The following is a 16,634-nucleotide window of genomic DNA, read 5'->3' as shown; positions in this document are numbered from 1 at the left end:
TCGGTGAATAATTTGTCATTTTGCTACTTCCGGACGAAGACGGATGGGTTTTGCTGTATGATGGACCCTGCTGCGGCACTCCATGGGCCTGGACTAATTATTTTCATTTGATGGCTTGTTGCAGTTAGGTTGCCAATCCGTCACTGGCGCAGAGGTTGTTAATGATGTTGGCCGTTTTTCCTCCATTGCCTTGTCAATATGGCTTCAATTGAGTAAAAAGTGTGCCTGGAGGTGATTGAATCATTTTCTTTTGAGAGAGCAAAAAATATAATTCAGCGCCCAACGTGGGGCTCGAACGACCCTCATGAGTCTCATGCTCTACCGACTGAGCTAGGGGGGCTTGGTGGAGAGTTGGGATACAAGTTCTGCACAAAAATTGTGGTTGCTCTACGATGTTTGCCATAAAATTGCCGGCAACAGAACGTAACGGTACACGCGAATACTTTCCCAGGTTCCTGTCTTGCTGCCAGATGGAGTCATTTGTTGTTCGGTCACGCTGCGGTCACCCATAGCGACGATCTAATCGTGTTCACAAAAAAGGGTTTATCGATTTTCAAATTTGTGCCAAAGTAAAGCTGGATAAAAGGTCAATTAACGGTACTTTCTGAGCCTCCAGAGATGGCGACGGTTACACAGAGATATGGCACAGCAAAAGAGGCCCTAACAGCCTTCGTTCCGGTTGATTGTCATCGGAACAGAAAAAAGGCAACAAACATTCTCTTAACCTCTTGCCGATTGTCAAGCAAAGGATTTCGAAAAATCAGACCATAAGTAGTCCAAAACCAAAAGGGAAGGCAAGGTGACATTTTATGGGCTTTAATCCACACTCTTCCCCGTGTGCAACACCTTCCGTCGGTGAATAATAGATTCCCGTTTAACCAACCGGTGTGAACCCCGGTTTGATTGAACACTTTCGATCTCAGAATCCCAATCGTAGTTGCCTGCGGTGCCTATTTTCACACCGAACCGAACTCAAAGCGAGTGCGCTTTCCCATGGGCAAAGTGGGCACAGGATTCGAGGACCGCCGTAACGGGAGCGAAAGTACGATTACGGTACTTGATTGATATTTCTTACCTTCCGTGTACCGAAGGCCTTCCCACCGGTGATCCCACCGAAGGCCTTCGATTTTTCATCAAATAATCGATCGCAACCGAAGGCGGATTAACAGGCAGAAGTAAAGCGGCAATTGAACCGAAGGCGGGAGTTGTTGAGTGTTGGTTTGGCTTGATGACGGGTGCAGGCTGCCTTTGTTATAAATGCAGAAATGGCCTTCCACAGCCGGGAGCCGGCAGGGAATGCAAACAAATGCACACCGTCAGCAATCGAGCAATCGGGATGAGCTCTCGGGAGCGTCACAAGGATTGGATGCGCGTGAAAGGCGCGTTTCATATAGTTGGCCCGTAAAAGGGTTGCTTACTTGCCTGTTGACAAGGCGTGTTGAGAGCGTAGCGTGCGACTGCAGCTTTCGTGGGTCTAAAGCACCCGCAGGACACAGGTATCGACGCTCCTGGAAGAGCTCTAGAGTACCGTTAGGTTTTATTAGCTCAAACCGACGATGTCACATTTTGCACACCGCTCACTTTGATTGCGCCGATCGTAACGATGTCTGGGGCATCTGATCGAGATTTCAATCAATCGCCTACCACGCACTCCGCCGTGAGTCAGTTGTTTTCTTGGAGCGCGTGTCATCGCTTTGGGTCGCAAGCAGTTCATAAATAGGTTCCACGAACGGAGCTTCGTAAAGTGGCTTATATGAAGGTTGTGTCAATAATTGGGTCTTCTACTTAGTTGTACAAGCCATAAAATTGTCTGGATCGTTTTCGAATACAACTTAAAATCAAATAAAACAGATGTAAATGAATCCCTGACAGCTGGGGCCAGATAGAGTTGTGACTATTCGAGGCACAGGATCCCTGCTTCAGGATTCGAACTCGACATTATCTCTCATTGTGCTCTCCACAACGGACAACGGAAGTTGAAAGGATTCCCACAGCTTTCGGGCAGCGTCAACCATTGATCATAATTTACCTCTTCCGCCGTAACGTTCTGTGATCCTCTGCCATCGGGTCCCAGATGGCCCGTGGCAACCAGGCTCACCTCGATCGATAGGTACAACACCGACCACAATCGCTAATCCTTGTTCCTGTTTCTTTGCACCGTTCAGCCCTCAAGTCCTCAGCTCAACACTCGTAAGTGGTCGTCAATATGCGACGACGGATTTCCGACCGGCATCTTTGTGGAGCGTGGCCACTCGGCCCAAAATCTTTGGCCTGCGGCCATTTAGCAATCAGTGGTGGAACAGATAAAGCGAAGATAGTGTTGGCAAATTCATTCATAATTTTTGTGGAAAAACGGAACGAAAAAAAACAGTCCTCTGAGGCTGGGGAAAACAAAAAGGATGTAGAGGATGTACGTAAAACAAAAGCGCGGGGAAAATTGGCCGGACAACAACAAAAATCGGATTTGCCGTGGGCGCATACGTCGTCAACGTGCTTTGGTCGTGAGCGATTTCCGTCCGTCCGGTCCCACCGGAGGACCGGAGACAACGGTTAATAGGATTTGGTCCAATTAGTATTGGGCGCATCGGCCGCACTACCCACAAAGGCTTCACCGATGTTCCGTGATCGGAGAAGTGCGATTGCCGGTTGGGCGGTTCGAATGGGAATACTGAAGGTGATGCCGCCAGGAGCCGATGATCACGCGACCGAAAGCGTTCGCTTCCGGGCGACCCCTTTGCGCACGACCCGGCACGAGATGATGCTCCTGGTGGCGTGTCCTTTTGGTGCATGGCTTGATGGAAGACTAAAAAAATGTCCGCCGAACTAGCAGGTTTCCCGGTACCGTGTGCGGAAATGGAAGGCCCGTACCCGGCCGGAAAGTGTTTGAGGAAGAGATTAGCATTCTTCGGTGGGGAAGAACAGCGTACACAACAAGCGAGGAAGGACGGCGGCGGCAAGAGCAGGTTGCCAATGTTGGACAGCACAGCACAATTGGCTCTCGTAAGGAGCTTATCCTTCCGGTCAACGCAGCCAACCTTCTTTTCAACCGAGACAGGCACAAGCTTCTGGTGTTTTGTGGGCCGGAACACAGTGCAGATTGCCGGAACACGGTGATGCCAGTGGCCATCCTTCGCAGCATTCCGGAAACAAGCTCTCCAGCGAGCGAGATGGCGTGGCGAAGAAAACCGAACCGGGAAGTGCAGCGTAAACAAAAGCCCACGATGGTCCACCTGGCTCGTGTTGCCAAACTCTTTCCTTCGAGTCATCACGGCAATCATCATCGAGCTTGTGCCTTTCGCCATATTTATTTATTCAACCGATCCGATGCATCCGATGCATGGAGATTTTAATAGCTGGGCGCAGCACACCGTAGAAACTGTGCCAAACAGCAAATAAACAGTTCGTTGGTGGGCAAAGTACCGTAACAAAGATCGAATGGTCAATCCTTTAGTCAACTCAATATTTAGGCTCCTGGTTTAAAGTTACACCACGACATGGCTTTGATGTTTATTCTGGGCATGAGGAAACCTGAAAATCATACATTTATGATCGAATTTATTAACAAACAACTAACAATTAACATATTCCCAGTTTGCACAGGCAGATCTTTCAACTAAATCTCTCCAGTGGCTTCTCACGAATGGTCCTCCATTTTGGAATTGAAATCAATTTCTCATGGATTTCAGCCAATCTTCTGCATCCCACGAACGTCGAGGTTTCATTCATTTGCGTCCGACAATGTCCCGTTAATTAGGTTCGATCTATTTTTTCCACTCCGGCAAACAATCTTCCCACAACACGAAAGGATACTTTCTTTCACTCCTGCTCTCTCTGTCTGCCTCTTTATGCCACCGAACGCACTCGCCACTCGTTCTGCGCGATTCCGTGGGTGTCGTTGAGTTTACACTTTCCCATAACCCGTTCAAGTGAAGTCACCGAAAGTGGACTTTCGAGGTCTTACTCTGTCCCTTTGGCCCTTGTCGTGTTCGCCGTGATTGAGATTTACCTGGGAAGACGGAATTATTAAGCACGAGAGAGAGAGAGATTTCGGTTTTCTGCGCCTTTGGGCAGCTTTCACAGGTCAGCAAATCACAGGGACACAATAACCGAGAACCCGATCGCGAAATGACCCTACCTAATGGTCGGCGAACGGAGTGCCAAAATTTCAATATCATAAAACATAAAGAGGGCCCCGGTTTTTGGGGTGCTAAATTGTTTCTCATTATTCGGGGTGCGGGCTTCGGCGGCGTTGGTGGCGCGGCTGGCGGCTGTAAAACCGTTCTCACCCCCTTCAGGGGCCGGTGGAAGTGGGTTCGCGCAGGATGACAGGGCAGGTCGGAAAAAGGAAGAGTCGGTCGGAAGGGTTGCCGTACGCGTGGCCAAGTTGTTCGCCCTTCGGCTAGGGGCCTCCAGGGCGTATGGCGTGGCCCTACGAATGACGGAAGACAGAAAGGACGAAAGGACTCGCCGCGCTGTGGACCACTCCCCCTGAGCGAGAAGAGGTCCCTGGGTTGTGCATGTACCAATACGAATTTCCGCATTACGGTACTGGAAAAGGAAGGTACGCATACGACATGGCTTTCCGTTAGGTCTCGTTGCTCGTTGTTCCGCAAACAACCCGGTCCCCTGTGACTCAGAATGCCTCATTTTGCACGTGCAACTTTGGCAGCAAATTGTTTCATACTTTTCGCAACACATTTATGCTATTTGATGTCATACTTGTTGTTTAATTATTTTGGGAAGCAATTTTTCTGAGCAAAGTTTTTTGGTTTCATTTTCTTCACCAAACAACAGTGGGATTTAGTTTTTTTTGTAAAACAATCTTTCATACAAACAACAAATGACCCCTTTTTCAAAATATCCCTTAAAAGAGGTTCAATCAATTATTTGAGTCGGTCTCAGCAGGCAACGGAAACTTAGTTAGACTTCTGATGAGCCCGCTGCAAAGTTACTGTTCGCCGTCTAATTGGCGTGCTATGACTGTGCAGCAAATTGCAATGTTTTGATATGGGAAAAAATAAAAGATAGTTTTTGGAAAGTTACCAGCGCACGTAATGACTCCTCCTAAACCGTCCTAATATTATTAAGTTATCAAAATGACCCAAATAGAAAAACATTACTTTTGCTATGCTGTCCCAGAATGTCATACTGACAGTATTCTATGTGTTTTGCAAAAAGTGCAACAATACAATTCGAATCCTCGGCATGACTTTGACGCACACGACATAAGTTGGCCAATCGTAGTTCGTTCAGTTTCAATAATTATCATTTTGTAAGATATGCAATCATGACTATTGGTGGCTTTTTTGTCGAAGCTTTTTTATTTGCTAAATTTACTTAATTGTGGGCCTGATTCGATTCTCATTGAAACTTGTTCATGGTTGTTCATCTATTCTTAGGTTCGTATCTTGTTTGGTTGTAAGTTTTACCCGTAGGGTTCGCCTAAAATAATGAGAAAAAGGGTAATATTTCGGAAATTTTCGCCATTTGTCATTTATAAGATTAAGAATTGAAAAGCTATATTTTCTGCACTCTGAATTTAGTTTGGCCCACAACTTGAATACTCTTAATAACAAGCCGCAACGATTATGTTATGCGCTTCCATCTAACTTTCTGCAACGCGCAACGGCCAACACCACCATATTGCCAGCGTTTGGTATGCGGAAGCCAAACGAGTCAACACCGCTTCGCCCTTCCAATTTCCGGATTGTGCCCCGGATCCGGCGAAACATAACCCCTTTTTCTGCATTCGGTCATTTCGCCCATTCGTTCGGTGCTTCCTTTCGCCGCTCAAGTGCACCGGGAGAAACGGTGCTCTCTTCTCGGGTTCTTCTGCCGCGCCAATTCGCCATTCCGTCTGTCGATTCCGAAGTTCGCCGTCGACCTATGCCTTGGAGGCTGTCAGTCGGCGGTGGTTTGATCCGCATTTGACCGATCCGCAAAACAATACAAGATGGATGGAACTGGAAGCCAGAGCGGGGCCAAACGACCGAAGTCCCATGTGAAAGAACGAGAACGAAACAGGAAAGGGAAGGATGCAAAAGAGAGGGCAGCCCTCGACTTGTATTGGGATTGGTCCGCTTGTCAGAACGAACCTTTTGGGGTGGGTAATTTCTACCTTTCAACCGGCACTCGAAAGGGTTCCCTCATCGTGGGTCGTGAAAGAGACCGAGGGCAGCGTGAGAGTGAGCGTGAAGGGAACAAATCACGTCGGAGGTGTAGGTGGGAAGGACGGTATAAAAAGAAACCGGGCGGTCAAGCTCGGGGTCATTTCTGTTTTGGACACACGGTGTGGCACTTGCGTCTCGCCGGACACGAGAGAAAGTGGAAGTAAGAATTTTGGTGGAAATTGTCAAACCCTGAACCTGGTGTTACTTGTGTTGGTGAACAGTGCCAAGTTAGCTACGACACGCGACACGGACATCGCAGCCAAAATGATGGCCCAATTTATGATGGATCTGAAAACAGGTAAGCCGAGTTCCGTTACCCACAAGGGGGAGAAAATGCTCTCAACCCGATACTAATCTGTGCCCCCCTGTTTCTGTCAGAACCTCGTCTTAGCCCATCGCTCTACTCTCCGGCCTCGCCAAAAATGGCCGACAGTCCCAGCTGTCGCCCGCAATCGACCGATTCGGGGGTGCTGGACCTTTCGAAGCGCCGCGATTCCCTGGAAACAACCCGCAAAACTCCCTCGCCATCGTATCACTGCTTCAGTGACGCCGGTGGCACTCCGCCGCCCAGCAACCACAGTTCCCCGCAGTGCGAGGCCGGTTCAACCCCCGAGGGCTCCATCCTCCTGAACTACAGCGAGCTGATCCGGGGTCGTCGCTTATCGCCCACGAAGTCTCTGCTCCACTTCGAAGATATTCACCAGCAGCACCATCGTCACCACCATCATCCGCTTGCGGCACAACCACCGACACCGGTTATGGCTCCCAACCTGTCCCCTGCCTTCCACCATGCCCTGGCGCTGGCCCAGAAACCGCCCACCGAAAGCCTCCTGCAGCAGCACCTTCTCCAGCGAGGCCCTGCTCTGCCATCGTATCTACTTTCCGGAACCGCACTCCAGACCCATCACCACCAGACCCATTATCATGGCCATCAGCAGCATCAGCAGTTTGGCGGTCCCCCGCCGCAGCAGCAGACGGCGGCGGTGGTGCATCCGTCGGTGACTCCTCTTTCGCCCAGCCCGATTCGCGTGCGCGAGATGGACGCCATTTCCGAGTCCGGTTCCGAGGGGACGGCTCTCGTCAGCTCGAGCGAGCGGAAGTCGAACAAGGACGAGGCACCCAAGGGCGGCGATGGGGCGCAGCGAGGCCCGAACCAGTACCCGATGGTGGTCGGTCGCGATGGCAAACTTTCGCGCCCCTTCAAGGCGTACCCGCGGGACCCACTGAGCCTTGCCGCCGGGTTCGTGGCCAGTGACACCATTCTCGATACGAACTCGGCCGAAAAGTACAACCTGTTCCGGAAGCGCATGCTCGAGCAGATCCATGCCGCCAACGGGGGCCAACCGACGGTTTCGAACCCGAAAATGCGCCGCCTAGCGCTGCCGGGATCCGTCAGCTCGCCCAAATCGGCCGGCCTGAGCGACGCCTCGTACGAATCGTGCGACGAAAAGACTCCATCGCGGCACGCGAACGACTCACGCGAATCCAAAATGGCGCCGGCGGCCGCATCGGCAATGAAGAAGGAGAAGGAGAAGCAGCCACACAGCAACCCGAAAGGTTGCAGCGAAATGGCGCAACGGGCCGACGCCGCAGCCAATCAGCGACTCGCAGCGAAGGACGACGACAGCATTGACAGCAGCCATCACAGTGACGATGACGTCACGCGTAGCACTGCGTCGTCTGTGGCAGGAAATGCGCCGACTTCTGTTGCCGTTGTTGGTACGGCCAACACGGCCACCACCACCTGTTCGGGCGCCATTCCTCCTCTCGTCGAGTCTGATGGTACTACCGGCTCTGGCAAGGACTCCGCTTACTACGAGCGGCGCAAGAAGAACAATGCAGCGGCGAAGAAGTCGCGCGATCGGCGGCGCATCAAGGAGGACGAAATTGCGATCCGCGCGGCGTTCCTGGAGCGCGAAAACATCGAGCTCAAGTTCGAGCTGGCCGCGGCCCGCAAACAGTTGGCACTGTACGGTGTCACGGCCTCGGTGGCATCGTAGGACTGCTTTATGTAAATTACTGTCGAGGGATTTCGGATAAACTACTGTACAGTGACGCGATGTACCGTCGGGAATCACGGGACGACTCTGATCGCTTGATGCGATCGATCGGATGCACCGGGTCTCGGGGCGCGCGATAGGTTAACGGGGAAATGGGGCCCAACGGGGGCCACACGGAAAATGATGCCAACCCTATCATTCCGATGACTGATACTCACCCAAAAGCAGTACTATGTTTTAAGTAAACTCGCATTTAAGATTTTCCTTCAACGAAAATAGATAAACTACTGAAAAACTAAACATTTGGCCTCATTCTTCTCATGTCTTTTTAATGGGACGAAATCGACGAGCAAAGGTTTGTGGCGCGGGATCATTTACTCAGGAAACAAGAAATATTTCTTGGTTTCGGCAGATTCTTTAATAATCTTTAAAAACGAAAATACTAGAATTGTAGCAAAACTATCTTTGAAAAAGTATTTTAAAAGATTACAAAGATTAGAACAAGAGTGGTGGATGGCTGCAACATGAAACATAAGAACATCAAGCGATTAACAGAATGAAAGTGGCTTTATGCATGCACGTCATTCAGAGATGATCAAAGAAAATTATGTAAAACGCGATGTCCTACTACGGACATTGTAATTGTGGGTCGTCTTCCATTTTAAAAGGCGTTTATCGGCCATTTTATCGTTAAGCATTTACGAACCCTATTTTATCAAAATAGCTGAAACTAAAGTTTCTCATAGCAGGCTGCATTTTATTTGTTACTCTTATGGCGCACGTCAATTAGGTTGTGTTGTGCCGTTGTTCAAAATCCCGATCGACATCAAACTAAACATCGACCTTCGACTTCCGGTGCTTTATTTAAGTTGCAGAAAAGCCTCCAAATGCCGCTACGGCAACCAGCAAACAACCCCCTGCGTTTGGTGCACATCCATTTGCAACCCGGACGGCATGTTTAGTTTTAAAAGCAACCGAGACGGAGACAGGAGACTAACCACCGAAAGCCGCGGTATGTTTGCCGGGAGTCTCTGTTTACATAACTGTCCCAGTGTTTTGTTTGTTGCTTCGAGGGAGCAACTGTCGCATCCGTCTGCTGATGTCTCGACGACAACGGCGAGGACGCCATCGACCGCCGGTTCAAGTATCTGAAGCTCCGGCTATCCGGTTTCCGACTGCGCACTTGATGGGAACGGGTTGAATAAATATTTTGCCTAGTATCCTGGCCCTGGCCCAGCGCAGCGCAGGGACGGGTTGGTTGAAAGATAATGCAATGAGTGGAAAAAACCCAAAGTTGCTTCCGCCCAAAAACCGAAAAACGGTCGTTGGGCCGCGCAAATGTGTCCGTCACAGTGGACGCAAGAACTTTTACCCGTGTGTATGGGTTTCTTGTATGACCTCCGGTCACTGCTGAATCTTATTACGGCAATAGCGTTGCAAGGGTTATGCGAAAAGTCTCTACGATTTGCCAGTCGACCATGTCCTTGATAGGCAGATTGGCTAGCGAAAGTACAATAGCAAAGGATTCTCGCTAGCCGTGCAAATGCTCTAAACCTCTTTCGGGATAAGACTCACGACGGTGCACATCTCGGGCCCATGCTGATTTGCCCAGAGGACACTTTTCTGTATTAGCAGCAGCACACTCGGAGGTCAGTTGCATTGGTCAGTTGTGCGCAAACGACGCGAAGGACATTCGGGTGGACGATGCCTATAAAGTGTGCAGATTGTGCGAAGAAGCGAAAAGGGTTGCAAAAATCCTTTCATCACCCTTCCAAGGACATGCGTAAAAGGGTAGTTGCCGTAAAGCACTTTGACTTGACCGGCCATTTCTTTTACCTAATCTAGCGCGGGCATCTAGCATGGACGGGAGGTCCGTATGGGTCCAGCAGTCTGACCAGCGTTTGCTGACCAAAGTCCGGTCCGTTTTCGGTTCCTTTCGTAACCCTCTCTCGGGAGTTCTGGAGCAGGCAGCGGACATTTACGAGAATTGTCGAAGAAAGATGCAATTGTCCTTGCCGGCCGTGCTAGGTACGAGACCCGTTCGCCGTGCGTCCCGTGGGTCGCAGGAACAATATTCACAGAACGGTCCTAATCCTTTTCGCTACGGTATGCAAATATTTTCTCTCACTTTTTCCTCTTTTACCATCAGCACCAGCTCCGAATTGTTCATCAGGCGGCTTTTGGTGCGGCGTTTAAGACGAATTGTCATCGTTTACCTGCTACAGCGGCCGGAGGCGAGCGAATCAGTAAACATCATACCAATGGCGAGTCCTGTTGAGGAAAGATCAAAGTAGGTGATGTAATGTGCGGCGATCCTTTCTCTATTGTTGCTCTTACCTTTCACGCAGTCCTCGTGTCGTTTTCGAGGCTGTTTCGGGCACCGCCTTCTGCTGTCCTTTCTATTGCCTCCTGACCATCGCATTGTGGGTCCAGGATCACAGCGCCTATCGCTCATAGCAGGCATAGCAACGGATTTAAATTACTTTATTGTGATTCGGTTAACATTATGATTGGTAAGTCAACGAGCCAACAATAAAACTCGGCGTTCGTCGTTCCCGTTACGGGTTTTTAAAACAAACACACTGCAAAAGGTAAAGCCTTTCATTTGCTGACCTGTTTTTATAGTCCAACCCAACGGCACTGACTTAAATTATTATAATTGAACCGAAGAGAAATGATGGTCGTCCACGTTGCTCGGTTTTTCACAATTCCAATTTCAATTGGCAACCGGCAACTACCCGAATATGATGTTTGAGCATCGTAGGACTTGATGCTTTTCTTTACTATGGTAAAAACAGTTTAATAATGTACAGTTTGATAATGGTTGATAATAGTTTGCTGAAACCTAAAAGTATCTGGGATGCAGCTCTCTTCCGTAACAAAAAACTTAGTACATTTTCACACATATACTCATTTTCTTCTTATTTTACACTATCTTCACTGAAGCAGCCGCCCCAAAGAAAGGCCACATAAGCCCTTCCGGCTATGCTGTTCAAACAATGCTGTGCAATGAGCATTCACGGTTGTATGTTCCCCTTTTATCCTCATATGTACCCCTCAAATTTAGCCAACGGCCGGGCCTGGCAAACTTTATTTCATTATCGTCTTCACTCTATATTCCCAAACCTCTGGTGGTGGGTTAGTTCTTCCGGGTTCCGGGGTATTCCGGCTGCCCTCACCCAAACATTCACTGCAATGCATCGCAATTGCGATTAGGCAGTCATCGGCAACTGGCACAGCCCGTAGGTCGCCATTCGGTGTGTAACCCTTTGCGTTTCGATATTAATTGTTGCCCCACGCTTGCCAATCGGCTGATAGACAGCATAGAAAGGAGCAAGTAGAATGTGCGTCCCCTGCGTTGGAATAGGGAAGTTGAAGATAGAGATTCACGGGCACGGACAGACCGCAACGCGTCTGTCCATAAACCGTAGTAATAGACGAGGCGGAAGCTGCATTACGGACAGTTTCCTCATTGTTTCACATGCGGGAACACCCCCCGATGCAACACGTTAGGGGCTCGTCAGCAAGGATGATGAAAAGTTCCGTATTCTGCCGTACTTTGTCGCCGGTGCCATTTATTGATCGATCGCCCCGTTTGCCAATGGCAGACAGACGAGGGTGGTAGGCAGATTTCAAGGGTCCGCTGTGTGGCTATATACTTTGGTGGACTCAGATTCTTTGCAAAACTCTCGAAACCCATTTGTGATTGTATTTTCAACGGTACTTTTCCCAGACAACACAGATTTTAAATATATATATTATCGAAGCTGTGCCCGATAACTCCTTTTTAAAATACACTTACATTAAGTGCAACAACGCACAAGGTTCGATAAATGCTTGTATTAATCGATAAGAACTGTAAATATCCTGGATCATTAAAGTTCAAACTTTTCACAAAACGTTGCCATTCGTCATCCGCGCGACCCTTTGATGTTTCAGTCGATGTCATACCATCGAACTGTTGCTACTCTCATGCCCATGACTGTAGCGTCGCAGTGACAGCTGCGCATTTTCGTGTTAGCTTTTGTTTTGATGCTTCTTCAGTTGCGGTCGGACTCGCGTTAATAGATTGGTTTTTGAATAGAAAGTTTCACGACAAAACACAACCCTCACGATGGAGAAACCACAGAAAATGCCGAAAGTGGCGAAGGTAAGCAGTGCTAAGAAGATTGACCGACTGATGGCCAGCCCCGCGCTCACCGTGTTCCGATGCCGTTTCAGGTGAAAAACAAAGCACCGGCCGAGGTGCAAATCACGGCCGAACAGTTGCTGCGCGAGGCGAAAGAGCGCGATTTGGAAATTTTGCCACCACCGCCGAAGCAGAAAATCTCCGATGCCGCCGAACTGGCCGACTACCAGCAGCGGAAGCGCAAAACGTTCGAGGACAATCTGCGTAAGAACCGCATGGTGGTCAGCAACTGGATCAAGTACGCACAGTGGGAAGAGTCGCAGAAGGAAATCCAGCGCGCCCGCTCGATCTGGGAGCGTGCGATCGACAACGAGCACCGGAACATTACGATCTGGCTGAAGTATGCCGAGATGGAAATGAAACACCGGCAGGTGAACCATGCGCGCAATCTGTGGGACCGTGCGGTCACGATAATGCCCCGGGCTAATCAGTTCTGGTACAAGTACACGTACATGGAGGAGATGCTGGAGAACGTGGCCGGCGCCAGGCAAGTGTTTGACCGCTGGATGGAGTGGCAACCGGAGGAGCAAGCGTGGCAAACGTACATCAACTTCGAGCTGCGCTACAAGGAGATCGATCGCGCCCGCATGATCTACGAGCGGTTCGTGATGGTGCACCCGGAGGTGAAGAATTGGATCAAGTTTGCGCGCTTCGAAGAGGCGCACGGATTCGTGAACGGGTCCCGGACGGTGTACGAGCGTGCGATCGAGTTCTTCGGAGACGATCACGCTGATGAGCGGCTGTTCATTGCGTTCGCCCGCTTCGAAGAGGGCCAGAAAGAGCACGATCGGGTGCGGGTGATCTACAAGTACGCACTGGAGCACCTCCCGAAGGATCGCACGACGGATCTGTACAAAGCGTACACGATACACGAGAAAAAGTACGGCGATCGGTCCGGCATTGAGGATGTGATCGTATCGAAGCGAAAGTTCCAGTACGAGCAGGAAGTGAACGATAACCCGACCAACTACGACGCCTGGTTCGACTATCTGCGGCTAGTGGAGAACGAAAACGAACCGGAAATGATTCGTGAAACGTACGAGCGAGCGATCGCGAATGTGCCGCCGGCGAAGGATAAGAACCTGTGGCGTCGCTACATCTACCTGTGGATCAACTACGCCCTGTACGAGGAACTGGAAACGGAGGACCTGGAACGGACGCGACAGATTTACTGCACGTGTCTGGAGCTGATCCCGCACAAGATTTTCACCTTCAGCAAAATCTGGCTTCTGTACGCTCAGTTCGAGATTCGCTGCATGAATCTGCAGACGGCTCGCAAAACGCTCGGCACGGCGATCGGACGCTGCCCGCGCGACAAGCTGTTCCGCGGGTACATCGATCTGGAGATCCAGCTGCGTGAGTTCGACCGGTGCCGTATATTGTACGAAAAGTTTCTCGAGTTTGGACCCGAAAATTGTACCACCTGGATGAAGTTTGCCGAGCTGGAGTCGTTGCTGGGCGACACCGATCGTGCGAGGGCCATTTACGAGCTGGCCATTCAGCAGCCGCGCCTCGACATGCCGGAACTGCTGTGGAAGAGCTATATCGACTTTGAGGTGCAACAGGCCGAGTTCCAGTTTGCGCGCCAGCTGTACGAGCGGCTACTCGAACGCACGGTACACGTGAAGGTGTGGATTTCGTACGCCAAATTCGAGATGAGCGCGGAAAACGACGAAGAAGGATTGAACGTGCCGCTCGCACGCCGCGTTTACGAACGGGCCAACGAGTGCCTGAAAGGGCTGGCGGAGAAGGAGTCGCGCGTTTTGGTACTGGAAGCGTGGCGCGATTTCGAGCGTGATCACGGCGACGACGAGAGCATGGAGAAGGTGCTGGAGAAGATGCCGCGAAAGGTGAAGAAACGACAGAAGATCGTTTCCGAGGCCGGAGTGGAGGAGGGCTGGGAGGAAGTGTTTGACTTTATCTTCCCGGAAGACGAAATGGCGCGCCCGAATCTGAAGCTGCTGGCGGCGGCCAAAAACTGGAAGCGCAAGCAGGACACGACGGACACGCCAGTGCAGCCCATGGACGCCAACGCCACCGAGGATGACGTGTAACGGATGTCGGGACACCGGAATTAGACCTAATAAACTTTATCATTGCACCATGCTTTTAATCTTATTGGCCATTTATTAGATCAACGGTTTTACGCTCACATACTATCGGCTTCCTCGGGCCGCACCGGGTGTTCTAGAGGTATAACCGACCTGCGGTGGACGTCACGTGAACAAGCTTTCCGCATATCGTACGCATCTTCGTCCGGCTCCCCGACATAATACTCCAGCACTATCCGATAAACGATGTACCCGAGTTTGGTGTACATATCGATCGCGACCTTGTTGCTGACCCTCACGAACAAATCGACGAAATAGCAGCGTTTTCTACGCAAACGACGAAGGCATAAGAAGGCGCGGAAAGGAAAGGACATTGTTTCTGGCTCTTACTTTTCGCTAATGTCCTCGAGGAAATTCATCAACGTGGCTGCCAGCCCAAGCCGTCGGTAGTCGGGTGAAACGGTGAGCGCCGTTACATGCGCGTGCCAGTACTCGCCCTGGCCCTCGGCCTTTCCCATGACTGAAAGTAAATGGGTTCGAGAGCAAACCTTCGTTAGTATGGCACCCGATTGGCGTGTGTGTTGACGGAACGTAACTGTAGCCCATAATTTCTCCGGTAGGCGACTCGGCCACCTGGAAGTACTCGGGCCAGTGTGCGAGGTATTGCATGTAGAACGAAAGGTAGTAGGTTTCCGTGAGCGGATCCAGGTTGCTGTTGCGAAAACCAGATTGTGCAGGAAAGTGGGAATTAGTGGTGACCCTTTGCAGTGTCTCGATGCGCTGCACTTACACTTTGTTGAAGCGGAACATATCGTTGCAGGTGAACGGTCGAAGGGTAGTCATGATATCGCTGGTTTAGGATGCTTTATTATGAACAGATGGCGATCCGAAAACGGAGAGCGATTGTTTTGGTATTTTTTGCCCAAATGCTGCCTTCCGATGATCCGATCCGTCAAACGAATCGCTGCACACCGGCGAGGGCTGTTGTCACTCACGTCTTTTTTTTGTGGTACAGGTTTTGATTTTCCCGTGTGGGAAAATCGGGTGACCTGTTTTTCCTCGTATTTTTATCCTCATATTCCATACAATTTCGCTTGGTTGAAATGAACTTAGTTGCTCCAGAAATTGTATTTTCCTAGAATCCAAGCTTCGGTCTCTTTAAGCCCATAGGGATCGGATTGGGGCAGCAAAGGACTTGTCTCAGCTGCAGGCCATAACTATTAAGCGTTTGAAGCTGGCGTATAATATCAATCATAATAGACTCTTCGCATTTTGTCTTCATTTGTCTTCAGGATCACGCCGAAAGATGACGGTCAAAGTTACATATTTTTGCATTGAAGAACGACGTCGTTATAAATACGGCCTGTTCCGTTGTTCTCGTTCACAAACTCTGTCGAATCAGCTGCCAAACAAATTTCTTGCACGGGTTTCAAGTAATGGAACTATTCATTGGAACAAATTTGAATTAAAAAAATCCCCCATACGCTCGTCGAGCAGTCGAGCAGTGGCGGGTGAAGTGTCTGTCACAAACGCGTACGCGACTGCTCGAACGAGCTCGAGTTGCCGTCAGACACGAACGGGAAGCGATTTGGGTTTGATCGGAAAGCAGCAAAGTGTGTTGTGTGTCCGCAAAGCACATTTGGACGAGTTGTGTTGTTTCACGCCCGCGTGCACGGCGTGTCACTGGTGGCCACCGGAAGCAGGCATTTACTAGTTTCGCCAGAAATTTCGTTAAAATCGCCTATGGTTCTACGGTACATTGATCCTCTTGTGTGCTGTGAGTAGTGGCCAGCTTGGGTGAGTGTGTGTGCGTGTTCCGTCGTGTTGCGTGTGTTTGTAGTTTAGCACTTGTAAGCAGTCGAGGCAGCACACCAAAAGGGAAAATCACACCTTTCCGCAGAGCCCACCAAGTGCTCGTCCAACGAACGCGCTTTTCCCTGAGGCGTTCGCCTCGGCTCGCCGTTTGTTTTGTTTGGTGTTGTTTTTTGCGCAAAAGTGACAACGTACGCGGGTGCACTTTTTGTCGGGATCGGTAAGCGTGCGTAGTAGGCACGAACCTCTGTCACAAAAGAGTACCGTTTACTACTTTCCCTGTGGTGACTTTGATGGTGTTGAACGGTGGCTTGTGAACAACTGTTGGCCCATTGCGGTGAGTGAGCGAGCGAGAGAGTGAGTGAGCAAGCGATCGCGTGTGTGTGGTGTGACGGAGAACAGCGCCGAATTA

General features: G+C 50.2%; 3 protein-coding genes across 3 annotated transcripts; 2 read left to right on the top strand and 1 right to left on the bottom strand.

Annotated features, from left to right (window-relative positions):
- Nucleotides 1–6,434: 6,434 nt before the first annotated feature.
- Nucleotides 6,435–8,170, top strand: LOC128269885 (protein giant). The gene is made up of 3 exons (XM_053007290.1): nucleotides 6,435–6,468; nucleotides 6,549–7,561; nucleotides 7,787–8,170. Exons 1-3 carry the CDS (start codon nucleotides 6,435–6,437, stop codon nucleotides 8,168–8,170), a joined length of 1,431 nt encoding a protein of 476 aa, XP_052863250.1.
- A 4,063-nt stretch (nucleotides 8,171–12,233) lies between these two features.
- Nucleotides 12,234–14,434, top strand: LOC128271881 (protein crooked neck). The gene is made up of 2 exons (XM_053009556.1): nucleotides 12,234–12,320; nucleotides 12,392–14,434. The coding sequence occupies exons 1-2, from the start codon at nucleotides 12,285–12,287 to the stop codon at nucleotides 14,411–14,413; spliced, it is 2,058 nt and encodes a 685-aa protein (XP_052865516.1). The 5' UTR covers nucleotides 12,234–12,284; the 3' UTR covers nucleotides 14,414–14,434.
- A 51-nt stretch (nucleotides 14,435–14,485) lies between these two features.
- LOC128272937 (N-alpha-acetyltransferase 20) lies at nucleotides 14,486–15,348 on the bottom strand. Its single transcript, XM_053010826.1, has 4 exons — nucleotides 15,201–15,348; nucleotides 15,007–15,122; nucleotides 14,801–14,930; nucleotides 14,486–14,737 (listed from the first exon to the last, which is right to left on the bottom strand). Exons 1-4 carry the CDS (start codon nucleotides 15,251–15,253, stop codon nucleotides 14,509–14,511), a joined length of 528 nt encoding a protein of 175 aa, XP_052866786.1. The 5' UTR covers nucleotides 15,254–15,348; the 3' UTR covers nucleotides 14,486–14,508.
- Between the last annotated feature and the right edge of the window lie 1,286 nt (nucleotides 15,349–16,634).

Source organism: Anopheles cruzii, chromosome 3 (assembly GCF_943734635.1).
Source record: "Anopheles cruzii chromosome 3, idAnoCruzAS_RS32_06, whole genome shotgun sequence".
Taxonomy (NCBI): Eukaryota; Metazoa; Arthropoda; class Insecta; order Diptera; family Culicidae; genus Anopheles; species Anopheles cruzii.
The sequence above is the reverse complement of the archived record's forward strand: the minus strand, read 5'-3'. Positions and strand labels throughout refer to the sequence as shown.

What these genes read in the sequence shown, in the direction of transcription:
- LOC128269885 (XM_053007290.1), top strand. Translation starts at nt 6,435, where the DNA reads ATGATGGCCCAATTTATGATGGATCTGAAAACAG. An exon ending in TATGATGGATCTGAAAACAG is followed by an intron (nt 6,469 to 6,548) that starts GTAAGCCGAGTT and finishes TGTTTCTGTCAG; the next exon opens with AACCTCGTCTTAGCCCATCG. An exon ending in GCCTAGCGCTGCCGGGATCC is followed by an intron (nt 7,562 to 7,786) that starts GTCAGCTCGCCC and finishes CTCGCAGCGAAG; the next exon opens with GACGACGACAGCATTGACAG.
- LOC128271881 (XM_053009556.1), top strand. Translation starts at nt 12,285, where the DNA reads ATGGAGAAACCACAGAAAATGCCGAAAGTGGCGAAG. An exon ending in AAATGCCGAAAGTGGCGAAG is followed by an intron (nt 12,321 to 12,391) that starts GTAAGCAGTGCT and finishes ATGCCGTTTCAG; the next exon opens with GTGAAAAACAAAGCACCGGC.
- LOC128272937 (XM_053010826.1), bottom strand. Translation starts at nt 15,253, where the DNA reads ATGACTACCCTTCGACCGTTCACCTGCAACGATATGTTCCGCTTCAAC. An exon ending in ATGTTCCGCTTCAACAAAGT is followed by an intron (nt 15,123 to 15,200) that starts GTAAGTGCAGCG and finishes TTTTCGCAACAG; the next exon opens with CAACCTGGATCCGCTCACGG. An exon ending in CTCGAGGACATTAGCGAAAA is followed by an intron (nt 14,738 to 14,800) that starts GTAAGAGCCAGA and finishes TCGTTTGCGTAG; the next exon opens with AAAACGCTGCTATTTCGTCG.